This window comes from Oryx dammah, unplaced genomic scaffold, assembly GCF_014754425.2.
Source record: "Oryx dammah isolate SB20612 unplaced genomic scaffold, SCBI_Odam_1.1 HiC_scaffold_28, whole genome shotgun sequence".
In the NCBI taxonomy this organism is placed as follows: Eukaryota; Metazoa; Chordata; class Mammalia; order Artiodactyla; family Bovidae; genus Oryx; species Oryx dammah.
Genome location: NW_024070212.1, coordinates 115309461 through 115323262, shown reverse-complemented (window position 1 = coordinate 115323262; position 13802 = coordinate 115309461). Strand labels below are relative to the sequence as shown.

The window sequence follows — 13802 nt, the reverse complement described above, 5'->3', positions numbered from 1 at the left end:
CCTGGCCAAACCCATGCCCCCCCTCCGACCTCAGAGGGAACCTCCCCTCCTGGAGATCGCCTCTCGTCCTCAGGAGCCAGGCCTAAAGGACTCCGATTCTGTATTTTTAAGGTCGGCCCTTTGCTTCTGTAACTTTGTATAACCACATAAAAGAATACTTGAACAGGCAGTTTTTTACATAAATATATTTCACCTGACAACATTATACAATAAATACTTCAATTAATTGCTGTATAACACACTTATATTGAGAAAAAGGACCGTGGGACTCCCCAGGGTGAAAGCTTTTCTAAAGTATCTGTACCCGCTGGGTACAGACAAATGCAGGAGAGGGCGCGGCTGGGCCACCCTTATCTAGGAGCGGGGGTGGGCAGGCAGGACGCCAGCCGGCTGGCGCTTCCTGGTAGGGTGGGGGCGAGTCCTACTGAGAACTGTGTCCAGCCCGCCGAAGGGCACCCAGCAGTTGGTTTGTGCACACAGTGCCTGGGGCTCCCGTTAGTCAGACTGTGGGGTGGAAGCTCAGGGCTCCTGGGGACCAGTCACCTGCTCACCCCAGGCCAGCTAGAAGGTCAAGGAGCAGGGTGACTGCAGTCTTCGCCCCTGCATCTCCCAGGCCTGGAGGCACCCGTGCCAGACCAGCTTGGCCCCCAGGAGCTCCTGCGGTACCAGTGTTCCTGTGGCCTGTTTTCCGTGCAGGAAGGAGGGTGGGGGTAACTTCAGCAGGCCAAGGGGGCCCTACATCAGGAAATGGCAGGAACTCTCAGACACCCCTGTCTCTCCAGGGGAACAGCCGCCATCTGCCCCCCTGCCAAATCCCATCATTGCTGATACAGGGTGGCGCACTTGTTCCCCAGCCTGACCACAACGCCCATCTGAACTTGGGGCCACGGTGCCACCCGAGTGGGGAAGACACTCTGAAGAGCCCAGAGCGGGATGGACCCAGTGGGGCTGGACCGTGGTGACTGGGCACCCAGAGCTGTCAGCCTGCGGGGGCCACGGCTTCCCCCATCCAGATGAGGGCACAGGGCCTGGCCGCCCCCAATCCGCAGGGACGTTCCAGCTCTCTCATCTGGTGGGTGGGCCCGAGCAGCATGCCAGGGCCTCGGGACAGGCAAGACTGCCTCATCCCGGAGAGGGTTTGAAAAGGAGGGGATGGTAGGAAGGCCAGGTGAGGTCATGAGTGGGCTCGCACGCGTGGGAACAGCTCTGGACTCACCGTCCCCGTCAGTCCCTTCCCGTGCCCCTGGTGCCCAGGCCGCTGTGCCCAGAGGCGCAAGGACAGGCTCGGGCCCTGTGGCCCTGCAGGCCAAGCAGTGCCCTGAGGTCCACAGCAGCCAAAGGCACAGCTGGGAGAGGGGTAGGTGGGCACCAGGCAGGCTGGGCGGCCTCTCCCCTCCTTGTTGGCACGCCCAGCGGGCAGCCCGTGAGAGCCGTAGGAAAGATGGAAAAGTTGCGGCCAGACCTCAGCCACGGAGCAAGCTGCCCAGGAGGGGCCCAGGTCTGCAGCCAGGAGCGGGGTGGGGGGGGGTGTCACGGACAAAAACGGGCGCACCTGGGCACGCTGAAACCCCTCCCTGGAAAGGACGGCGTCCTAACATCACCCAGAGTTCCCGGACCACCAGTGTGCGTGTCGCCTCCGTGGGCTGCCGTAGCGGCGTCTCTGGCTTCAGCTGTGGTGGCCAGGGTGGGCAGTCCGGCGGGCGGCCTCTGCCACTCCGACAGTGCCCCCGGGGTTGCTCACTCTTGGGCGTGGCGCTCACACACCGAGGAGGACAGCGCTGAAGTGGGAGCCGCTGCGCACCGTGAGGGCGGAGCCGCTGGCATTGTCCAGGAAGACGGAGGTGTACTGCCCGGCCTGCAGGGGGGCTCCGTGGTCAGCTCAGACGCCGCGGCCTGCAGGCCCGCCAACTGCTCACCCCGCCCCGCCAGCCCACACGCCTCACCCTCAAACCCGGCACCTCCGACCCCTGATCTCGCGCTTTCTCCCCAGCTCCATCAGCCTCTTGCGCTGGCGGGCTCCCTTAGCTCGTGTGTGTGGGGCCGAGCCTCCAGTCGGGGCCAGAGTCAAGCTTGCTTTGCAAAACCCAGGCGAGAGGGCACCCCTTCCACCACGGGCCTGGCCACCGACCCCACTGGTAAAGCCATCCTGAGGCCAGTAGCAGGGCCTGGCTACTCCAGATGTGGTCCAGGCACCACAGGGTCACGTCCCCAGATGTGAAGCGGGAGCTCCCAGAAATGCAGAAGCCAGGCATTCCATCTCAGGACCCCAGGCCCACCATGCCGCCTGAGGTCATCATGCAGGGACCAGACCTTTCTGCAGACACACCCACAGCACCTGCAGCCACAGCCTGGCCTCCAATCCTGGCGTTGCTGGGTGAGCCTGGGCGAGCTACTTAACCCTTCTGTGCCATAGTTCCCTGACCCACTTCAAATCACTGTGGGTTAATGAGTAATTTATGTGAAGCGCTCAGAACAGGCCTGGCCTACTTAGGGCCGTATGCATGTAAGCTGTTATTCAACACATCCGCAACTACTTTTGTTTCCAGGAAATCCTTTTCATCCACTTCTCGACCACCTGCCACAAATCCCCAGTCTAGAGAGAGACTGCTGCTCAGGGTTTTGTGTGGAAATAACCTCGTCTGCTTCATGCAGTCTCAGTGGGCCAGGGGGTCATGAAGTCCTCCCTGGGAGAGCTGACCTCTGTCACTGTCCTCCACCACTCCCCTGCCCAACTGAGTTCTCTCTGAAGGGCCAGTTCAGGCCAGCCCTCAACATGGGATGCTTGGGAGGTCAGAAAACAGACGGAGGAGCAGAGCAGAGGACAGGTGTCTGAGGGGCGGCCAGATGTGGGGAAGGGAGGCCCGGTAACACAGTTTGGCTCTGCCGGGACTAGCGTGAGTGCTCCATGCTGCCCTGACCCTCGTCAGGGCTCGGAGGTGGGGGCACTGCACCCACAGCTCCCGAGCCCACCAGCACGTCTCCCTGCCGGCGGTGGTCCCCCCACGGTGGAGCCTGCCCCACACACCTGCAGATAGAGAACGCCGTTGACCGAGATGGTAAAGAGCTCGCTGCTGCCCTCCAGCCCCATGACGGCCTCCAGGGAGCTGTGGCCAAAGGAGACGGAGGGGGTGCCTGAGACCCCGGGCCCAGGCTCCCCAGCACCCGGCCAGGGACCCCGGAAACGGCAGCCTCGGCCAGGCTCCCGGGGGACGTGGTATCTGGACAGGGTCCCCAACAGGAGTGAGTACAGGACTGAAGCGCACAGGACGGCGCGTGTGCCGCCAGGGCTGCAAGCCCAGGCTCTGACGGGGCAGCTGGCGGTGCAGGGCGGGCTGCTGGGAGCCTGGGTTCACGCTAAGCCCTGCGCAGCTTTCCAAACTAGACTGAGATGTGAACTTCACTCCTGCACACCTTCTGCCTCTACTGTGGCACACCTGCTCTTCACCTGGGCTATCTGGGCACTGGGGTACAGAAAGGGCAGCCCAGCCCTTCTGAACTGACATCAACCGGAGGATGGATGGGGCGAGAGAGCGCCTGGGGACAGGCCCTGCACAGACCAGGCAGGGGAGGCCCCTGAGGACACGACGCTGGCATCTCGATCATCGGATGGTCTGCTGCGACTCTGTGTGACCCCATAGACAGCAGCCCACCAGGCTCCCCCATCCCTAGGATTCTCCAGGCAAGAACACTGGAGGGGGTTGCCGTTTCCTTCTCCAATGCATGGAAGTGAAAAGTGAAAGTGAAGTCGCTCAGTCTTGTCAGACTCTTCGAGACCCCATGGACTGCAGCCCACCAGGCTCCTTCATCCATGGGATTTTCCAAGCAAGAGTCCTGGAGTGGGGTGCCATTGCCTTCTCCGCGAGGGATAGTATAGTCAGCCCCTTTTGGGTGCAGGTGGGATGGGGGAGGTGGGAAGACCGGGGCGGGGGGTGCGGGCTGTGGAGGGTCAGTTTGGGGCAGCGGGTGGGCGCCAGGAGGCTGGAGGAACCTTGTGAGCAGGCGGGGGAAGCCCAGAGGGAAGAGGCGGGTGCCCACTCACGCATGGTGCTGGCACCGGGACTCCAGGCAGATGAGCAGACGCAGGCGGTCCCGGGGGCGCGGCGGCCCCCGCCTCGGCTGCTCGGCCAGCGCTGCGGGGGAGGCACAGGGGCAGTGATCACCGGGCGGCGGGGCCCGAGGGCGGCGGGGCGACCCCCACCCCGCGCCCAGCCCGGGGCCGGGCCTCACCCACGTGCAGCGTGGCGGCGAGCGCGTAGAAGCCGGCGACGGGCGCCGTGTACTGGCCGCTGGTCAGGTTCAGGCCCGGGCCGCGGCGGAAGGCGCCCTCGGCGTCGGGCTGCAGGCGCACAGACGGTCAGCCCCAGCCAGCCGCGCCGCGCCCGCCCAGCCCCGGCCCGGCCCGGACTCACCACGTAGTAGAGGCCGAGCTCGTGCAGCGCGCGCCGCTCCACCGACGCGTCCCGGCGCAGGCGGCAGTGGAAGGCGGCCTCGACGCGCGGCGCCCGCGGGCCGGGGGCCAGGGGCGCGGCCAGCAGCGCCAGCACGCCGGCGTCCCCCGCCGCCGCCTCCTCGTCGTCCTCCGGGCGCGCGGCCGGCACCGCGGCGGGAACACGCGGGCCGGGCTCGGGCTCCGCGCACTCACGCGTGCGCACCGCGCCTGGCACAGAGCAGGCGGTGGTCGCGCCTGGACCCCCACCGCCCGGCGGCCCGCCCTGCCACGTCCCGCCCGGACACCTGCCCCAAACCCGGGCGCCGCTGAGATCGCTGTCACCGTTACCGATGACCCCTGGAACCTCGGGCCGGGCGCCCGAGCTCGGGAATCCACGGGAGACCCGCTCTGGCCTGCATGGTCTTCAGAACCGGCTTCCCGATCCCGCAGCTGCTCCCGTTTCCTTTCACGCTTTGGCTACTGGGAAGCTCAGGGCTGGTGCACCCAGGACCCCTCTTCTCTCCTGCCTCACCTGTTTATCCTACCGCTTCTCACCCTGGGGCTGCTGCTGCTTTTTCTCTGTTTACATTTTTATTGAATCAGAAAATGCAGTAGGATAAGCCAGACCCGTCATTTGGGGAAAGAAGCTGAGTGTAAAGAAATTATTATTGCAGAGAATGTGGAGGTTCTTCAGCCTCTGAAGCTGGTCTATTTAAATGAAGTGTAGTTGTTAGTCGCTCAGTCGTGTCCGACTCTTGGCGACCCCGTGGACTGTAGCCCGTCAGGCTCCTCTGTCCATGGGATTCTCCAGGCGAGAATACTGGAGTGGGGTGCCAGGCCCTCCTCCAGGGGATCTTCATGACCCAGGGATCGAACCTGGGTCTCCTGCATCACAGACAGATTCTTTACCATCTGAGCCACCGAGGAAACCCCAGTACGTTACATAGAAATGGGAAAAGACTCAAGAGCTCTTCACAGTGAAATGAACTCTAGTCGGTGCCCAGAGCCATCGCCTGGCAGCTGGCCGCACGCAGTGCAGGGATAGCGCCCTGGGTGCTACAGCCCCTTCAGCTCTGCTCTCACCCGCTGCGGCCTCAGCCCCAGCCTGCTCCTCTCTGTGCTCCCGGGACTGTCCTCCCTGCCCCGTGAGGGCAGCCTCCTGGGGCCCGCCCGTTGGGCTCTGCAGCCAGCAGCAGAGATGTGTCAGGGGAAGAGGCGGGGTGCAGGTGAAGGGAAGAGGCCTGAGATTTCCCTGGTGTCCCTGCAGGGCTCAGTGGAGCACTCTGCAAGCTTAAGGAGCTCTGACTTCTCCCTAACAGTCCCCATTGGCTTTTGCAAGCTCAGCGGCCTCCCAGGTGGGGTATGGAGGCTGGTCCCCAGGCACCTACTGAACACAGAGGCCAAGTCCATCCTCCTCTGTGAAGCTGCCTCCTCACCCACTCCTCCTCGACCTCCACGAGGCCCCGACCACACATAGCCCTGACCCGAGCCTGCACCAGAGCCGTGGCCTCCCGGATACAGGTCGACAAGACCAAGGTCCAGCCTTTCTTGGCTCCTCTGCCCCGGCTCTCCTCTGTGGGGTGTGTATCCCCCGCTTGCTCTCCCCAGTGGGGTGTGTACCCCGCCCTGATCTCCCCAGTGGGGTGTGTACCCCCCCTCCCCAGTGGGGTGTGTATCTGTGTGGTACCCACCCCCTACCTTTCAGCAGCAGCTGGAACTCCTTCAGCAGGACTTCAGGTGGGGTGATGGGGCCTGGGGGACCCTGGGGGCCGGGAGGCCCCGGGGGTCCTGGCAGACCAAGCTGAAAGAGAAGGCTGACAGTGAGGACTTCTGAACAGGCAGGGGGGTGGACTGTGGGCACCCCCTCCGTGAGCTCTTGCCAGCAAGGCTGGTAATGCGGGAGCCAGGAGGCTCCTGCTTTGACCCCTGAGGGGAAGGTCAGCCTCCAGTTCCCCTGAGGAGACAGTGAAAGCTGCAGGCATAGGGCTGGGGTTGGCAGGCTGCTGGGGGCCAGGCTGGGAAGAAGGAGGCCGCAGCCCAGCCCTGGGGCTGAGAGAGGCAGGGAGGGCAGGGGAGGGGGGTGCTCCAGGCCACCTGTGAGTCTCAGGTCTGTCACCGCCCCAGTCTGCAAGCCCCCCTGTGCCTGGCCATCCCAAGGGGGGCGGTCCTCAAGGAGCCCTCACCGGACCGGGCTGGGACTCTGCCGGGAGGCAGCCTGGGGAGCCCCCAGCTCAGCTTGGGGGTGACAGGTCAGGTCCTGATGGCAGCCCAGCCGGTGGGCTGCCCCAGGCTCAGAGCCCAGCACGCCATCGCTGGGGCGGCCCTGGGGAGCAGGGAGGCCAGGGCTCAGCAGGGCGGCACAGCGCTGCCCGGCGCGCCCCACCACAGGGGACACAGCCCTCACTGGGGCCCAGGGCAGGGGTCAGCCGTCAGAAGCAGGGGCCAGGCCCCGCCCAGGCTGATGGAGGGTGGATACCAGTGGCTGCCCAGGCCCCCGGCGGCCCCCAGACTGTGTCACTCCGGCGCACCCGCAGGCCCCTCCTGCTCAGTCCCTGACTGCCTTGCAGCCCAGCCCAGGCCTCCCAGGATACAGAGAGGGAAGAGAATGCAGCGAGCCAGAGAGGCTGCCTGGCATTCTAGGGGTGCAGGTAAATGGCCGGAACAGGCACCCCGACCTCAGGGTCACACGGGCCCCGCTTGACACTTCTGTGCTCTCCGGCCTGAGGCGGAGGGTCTGTGCTCGTTGGGAGTGCTCAGGGTGGGGCCGGGGAAAGGCTCGTGGGTGGAGGCTCGCACGTGCGCACACACACACACTGGTTGGGCTCCAGCGCTTACCTTCAGCTTCTTGGCCTTGCTCCTGCTGCCCCTCTTGCTGTTGACGCCCTTGTCACTCTGCCTGACGAAGAGCATCCAGGCGTCCCGGGGGTCGCTGAGGCTGTGTGCCTGCTCCACAGGGGCCTCCTGGAACACAGCCGCCAGCAGGTTGTTTTGCCTCCTAGACAGGGCTGCCGGCCAAGCAGACCGAATGCTTGGCAAGAGGTCACTGCGCAGGACTGGCCTCCTCTGGCCCCCTGGGCCCCCGTCACTGTCAACCGTGCTGGCCCCCAAGCCAACACAGCCCCAGCCCCTGGCCCCTTCCTCCCGGCAACCCCTGGGGAACAGCCACTCCTCAGCCTGGACCCTGCAGGGGAAGACCCTGGGCGTGGGCAGAGGAAGGCGGGGTGCCGAGCTTCAGCGCAGGTGGAAGCTGGCACTGCTGGGCCCCTCCCAGCCTCCCTCCAGGGGAGCTGCAGTGCGTGCGCCTCCCTGAGGACCAGACCACCGGCCTCCCTGGGGGCTCAGGCAGAGCCACCAACGGCCAGCAGGCACCCCAACCAATGCCTGAGGTCTGGAGCTCTCAGGAGGCCAATTTCCACCCTCAGGGCTGCGAGGCCTCCCTTCCTGGGCTGTTTCGGGCACCGCGGGTGGGGTGTCCCCCACTAAGATATGGTGACGCAAGGCCCCTCCCCGTCCTTAGGGCTCCTGAGTCACGTGCCCCAAGCTGGGACAGTGACAGGTCCAGAAACTTCCACCCCGCCCTCGGCAGGCTGCATTCTGACCAGTCATGGTGGAGCTCCAGGAGGTAACTTCCAGGGAGAGGCCTCCAGCCCTGTGGGCGGCAGGTCCCAGACAGTCTGGGCTCCGGACAAGGCTGCCAGCTGGGAAGGAAACTGGCTCAAGAGGGCTTGGATGAGGTCATGGGCACTGACTCGGGCGGCTGATGGAAGGACCCTGGGATCTTGGAGCCGGCCAGGCTCACGGGTCTCGCGGCCACTCTGCAGGGACCCAGGGCCTTCTCTCAGGAGCTGGTGTGGTGTGATGGGGACGGGGCTTCTGTGACAGAGGGATGTGGGTCAGAGGGAGAGGCCTCAGAGTGCCCGGGGCATCCCCACACCTCCCTGGGTGCCGGGCCCTGCGAGGCCTCCCCCAATGGTTCCTCTGCATGAGTACCGGTGACCCCAGTCCACCGTCCCACGCCACCTTCAAGGGAACAGCCAGGAGGAGGACTCTGTCCGGGGTGGACTGTGTGCTGAGCCAGCCCTTCCACTGGCCCAGGAGCCTGTGGAGGGACTCAGACCCCAGTTTGGCTTGAAACAGAAACAGGTGGATCCAGGTTGGTCTGGGGCCCTGGGAGACGGGCTGCGGCAGTGTGGGTGGACGTTGGGCCACTGCCCTGGCTGATGGAGGTCTCCAGCCTCCAGCAGCTCTCAAAAGGAGCCCTGCCTCCAAGGCCAGAACCCACCCCTGGAAGCACCTGAAGCCCCTTGTTTCCTGACCATCACAGCCCAGCCTCTGGAAACCCTGCACCCCGGCGTCCCCCCGGGGGCTGAGGTAGGCTTTGCCTTCGGTCCACGGGAAATGGCAGGGGGCGACGGGAACACGGGCTTTCGGGAGGCCCCTCCCGGGGAGTGATCTGGGCTGGCTGCCACTGTCACCTGTCTTCAGTGGGGGTGTCCCCAAGCGGGGGCGTCGTGGTTCCCAAAGTGACGGGCTGAGAGCAGAGGTGCAGGCCTGAGCCTCCGGGCACCGCCCACAGGCATCTTCAGAGGAAAGAAACTCCAAGCAGCCTCCCAGGGCCCTCCCCTCCCTGTCTGGAGGCCCCACCCACACTGAGGGCAGCTCTGAAGGCCCCAACCCCCTGGTCACCCCCAACCGGACCACCCACTTCTGCAGCCAGAAAGGAAGGAGCAGGGCAGAGCTAAATGTCGGCCAGAAATCACAGATCGGAGGCCGGCACCCCATCCAGACACTTTCTCCTCCCTCCCCAGTTGGCAGGAAGGCAGTTGTTTATTTCCAGAGAACAGGCACCAAGGAGATGGGGGCAGGGGTGGGATGGGTGGGATGGGGGTCAGGGACTTGCTCACACCTTTACGGATACCCTCTTCCCAACTTCAGGAGGATGGAGTTATTCACACTTTACGAGCTTCCCAACCTGGAAGTCTCCAGAGAACAGGCATCTCCCCCCAATCCAGTAGAACTTTGCTTTTCATGACAACCCCAAAAGCCAAGGTCAGGGCTGGCCCTTAAGGCGCCGGGCTGTGCAGGGGGCCGGCGCCCAGACCTCCGGCGCCAAGCCGACAAGCTAAGAGCTTTCCCGTCCCCTGTAGAGAGGGGGACACCCGGGTCAGCCCCGGTCCCCGCGGGCTCGCGACGCCCCGCTCCCCGCCGCTACGGAAGCGAGCGCGCTGCGCCCGTGGGGCGCCTGGGGACCCAGGGGCGCGCGCTGCGGGCGGGGCGGCTGAGGTCCGAGGTCGCCAGGGCCCGGGCAGGCCGGGTGGCCTCTTACCGGCGGGCGGGCGGCGGGTCCCGCAGGCAGTTCGTTCCCGGGCGGCGGCTCCTCGCGGGCGCGGCTCCCCGAGGGCGCACCGGGCTCCGGGGAGCCCAGGCCCACTGCGGCGGCCAGCAGGCTGGCGTAGGCGAGCAGCAAGGCCCGCGCGGGGCAGCGGGCGGGGGCCATGCGGGCGGGTGCCTCTGGCCTGCGATCGCAGCTTCTGGACTCCTCGGCCCTGGGCTCCGCGCCTTATAACGCGCTTGAATCCCCCGCCTAGCCCGGGGCGCGCCTCCCCGCCCGGCGCCGCCTCCCGGCTCCTGCGCGCGCGGCCGTTGTCGGGGGTGGGGGGGGCGGTGCGGAGAGGCGGGCCGCCCCACGGGAAGGGTGCAGGGAGGGGCGTGTACGCTGCCGGGGGCTACAGGCGGGACACGAGTGGGGACCAGGGGCGCGGGGTCAGCAAGAGGCTGCGAGGAGGGCCGCGCGCGGGAGGAAAGGGCTCGAGGAGCCGCGGCTGGCGGGGGCCGGAGCGCCCCCTCCTGTCGGGCGCGTTTCCTCTCGGCTCCGGTCCGTCCTGCGCCGCTGTCCAGCCTCTGCTTCGCGGGCACCCGAACGCCCTTCTCCCGGCCACGGGGTATCCCGTGTCTCCTCTCTGTCCCGTGCGCCTCCTGCGGGGACCCCGAGATGCCTCTCCGTGACCGCGCGCTGGGTCTTACTAGATGGATTACATCTGAGCCCGAAGACTGTCAGAGCCCCTCCTTGGCGCCCCTTTCCCAGAAGGCGACCCCTTCCTGCTTCCCACGGCCGCGGCCCCCCTGAGCTCAGAGACGCGCTGTTCCTCCCCGCCAGGCGCACCTGCCGGAGCCTCGCGGGGGGGCGGGGCGCGAGGCGGGGGGCGCGCGGAGATCTACCGCCTGGGAGCGGGCGCCCGGAGGCCCAGACTGGGAGGACGGAGCCCTGCCTCGAACTCGCGGGGGGTGGGGGGCAGATCCGACCGGGGACCGGGGACCAGATACCCGCAGCGCCCCCCCACCCCGAGATCAGGGCAGCCCCCTGGCGGGCCCGAGTGGCGGGCCTGAGCTTCAGGCTCCTCCCTGAAGAGAGCCGGCCCCTCGCCGCTCCCTGTGCTGTTTGTTCCGTGACCCGTGGGTGGCCTCTCTACCTGACCCCCAACTCTCCCCCGACTCCCTCCACTCCCTCCCCGCCCTCACTGCCGCCCCCCCAGGCTGGCACTCCAGGCTCAGGCTCTCCTACGCCTCCCTGAGGCCTGCACCTGGGGGGGTAAACGGTATCTTATCCAAGGGGCTCGGGGAAGGGCACTTCTGAAGAGTGCACGTTACCAGGGCCTTCCGCCCTCACCAGTATGCCTTCCACCTCTTCTGGGAAGAGGGGAGACCCCCCCTCACCCCGTCCTGTCTCAGAGAGTGGCAGCCGGGGCCTGGGGGAGGAGCCGAGGGTCATCCCTGGCCGCCGCACCACCTGCGGGCCCCCCCCCCCCCCCCGAACCCCTGCCCCGCTCTCCCCGCCGTGGACTGTTTCCAGGAGACAGGTAACTCTGCACTTTAGGAAAAGCCTGAAACTTGATGTTAATGCTCCCTCTGGTTCTGCCTCTTTCCTTGTAGGATGTGGGGGTGATGATAGTTTTAGCTTTCTTTAAAAAAAAAGCCCTTCTCACCCTGAGAATGGGTTCCCCCCACCCAGGGATCTATGTGTCCCATAGACTCACTCTATGAGACTTAGAGTCTGCAAATTAGAACTGCGCGGGAATTCCGTCTTTATACATGTTTGGGGAGGGGAAGGTATCAATGGAATTAAAAAAATAGAAATTCCTATAGCAATTGCAGCTTTGCTGTGGTACATATACACAGTGGAAAATTACTCAGCTATTTAAAAGAATGCAGTTGAATCAGTTCTAATGAGGTGGATGAAACTTCAGCCTATTATACAGAGTGATGTAAGGCAGAAAGAAAACACCAATACAGTATAATACTGCATATATGTGGAATTTAGAAAGATGGTAACGATGACCTTATATGCAAAACAGCAAAAGAGACACAGATGTAAACAGCAGGTTTTTGGACTCTGTGGGAGAAGGCGAGGGTGGGATGATCTGAGAGAATAGCATTGAAACATGTATATTACCATATGTGAAACAGATCGCCAGTCCAGGTTCGATGCATGAGCCAGGGCTCTCAGGGCTGGTGCACTGGGATGACCCTGAGGGATGGGATGGGGAGGGAGGTGGGAGGGGGTTCAGGATGGGGGACACATGTACACCCATGGCTGATTCATGTCAATGTATGGTAAAATCCACTACAGTAATGTAAAGTAATTAACCTCCAATTAAAATAAGTAGATTAATTTACAAAAAGAAAAAGAAATTACAGCTTTGCAAAAAGACATGTGAGAAGTACTGGTTTATATTGTATGCATTCAATAAAGTGTATGAACTTATTCCACTGACAACCATTCAGTAGTTTTGTTACAGACAAAGGCATTTGCTCCAATATTTGTAGATGGTGTTGCTGGAAGGCCCTCAGAGAATTCAGGATTTCTCGGGTGGCTTCTGTCTTCTGGCCCCACAGGCACGTCTGTTAGAAAGCCAGGCACTGGAACTTTGTAATGATGTGCGTGTGTGCTGGGCGTGTGCTTCAGCATTAACATTTTTGTTCTGTTTCACTTTGGGGGGAGACTTTGAGACCACGGGATGCCGAGTGTGGGGTATTTTCATTGCTGAAACCCGCAGTCTGCTGGCAGAGAGGGGTGTCTGTTCTCGGCTTGTGCAGCTCTGTGAGTGATACCTTCTTAATTCGGAAAAGGCTTGTCCTCACCCAGCATTGCATTCACTTCCCATGGCCCAGCTGGTCAGCCCGTGCAGCTGGGGGCTCACCAGGCACGCACAGCCTGGGCTTGGGGCTGGGCTGGACCCCTTTCCCCCTGGGCATGATGCCATCTTCACAGCCACACGCTTTGCATCAAAGTCCTTCCTGTTTCTGATGATGAGCTGGAAGGGTACTGAACCATGGCTCTCTTCTCCCTGAGACGGGCGCCCCTTAGGGATTTCCTGCGGGGGTCTGGCTGTGAGCGAAGCCCAGGGCAATGCGTACAGCTGCCTCTCTTGAACCAGGTGCTCATCACAGAGCTCTCCCTTCCCTGGATGGCAGCAGGGAGGATGCAAGGCCACAGAGCAGCCACCCGGTGTGGGGGGAAAGCGGCTCCTCCTGGGCCCTGCCCCTCCCCCGAAGGTGGCTGGCCTGTCCAGGAGCTTCTGGGAGTCTCAGCCTCCTTGTCTGAGAGCTGGGGTGAATGCACGTGTGTCCTCAGGCCCTGCTATGGGTGAGGTGCGGCCCCAGGTGCTGCGTGGAGCCGTGAGCGAGGCCGGCCTGCCTGCCTGCCTTCCGGGTCACCATGTCATGTTGTCGGGGAGAGGGAGCCCTCAGACCTGCCTGAAGACAGAGGCCCTGCCCTGGCCAGACCCAGCCGCAGGTCTGCTCGGCAAAGCTGGTCCTCACACAGCCCCCTGTGGCTCTGGAGGAGGCCCATCTCGGGGCCTTTAGACACGCATCCCTCAGAGCCTCAGTTTGCCACTCTGTACAATGGGCACAATGACAGCTGTCAGCCCCGAGCCCTCGTCTGGGGTCCCACTCTTTAGGGGTACAGTGGCTGGGAACGGCCACCCCCAGAGGGAGGCCTGCTGCCTGGGGACTCTGCTTCTGGGTTGCTGGCCTGTGTTCTGTTCACGTGAGGCCGGCTGCTCCCAGGACCATATCTGCTGTTAGTCCCGTCCTGCGCCCTGGGAGGGTGAGTCTCAGGCTCTGTCACCTTTGGCGATGCCGGGGACACGGGGGAACAGAGGGGCCGGGTTTGGGTCGTACGATCCTTCTGATAGTCTCCTGATATGGCTGCCAGCTCACAGGAGGGAGCCTTGGCCCTCGTGCGGTCAACAGTGAGCACAGGAGCCACTGCCCTGTGAGAATAGCTGTTTTCCCAGCAGCGAGCAGTCCTCATGGTGTCACGGGCCGCCAGGAGACCCAAATCAGATCTGTTCCGCTGCCGAGCGGCCTC

General features: G+C 63.9%; 1 protein-coding gene across 1 annotated transcript; it reads right to left on the bottom strand.

The window, feature by feature from the left end:
• Positions 1-169: 169 nt before the first annotated feature.
• ERFE (erythroferrone) lies at positions 170-9932 on the bottom strand. The gene is made up of 8 exons (XM_040231894.1): positions 9756-9932; positions 7265-7390; positions 6128-6230; positions 4410-4657; positions 4228-4336; positions 4040-4130; positions 3026-3104; positions 170-1855 (listed from the first exon to the last, which is right to left on the bottom strand). Exons 1-8 carry the CDS (start codon positions 9924-9926, stop codon positions 1757-1759), a joined length of 1026 nt encoding a protein of 341 aa, XP_040087828.1. The 5' UTR covers positions 9927-9932; the 3' UTR covers positions 170-1756.
• Between the last annotated feature and the right edge of the window lie 3870 nt (positions 9933-13802).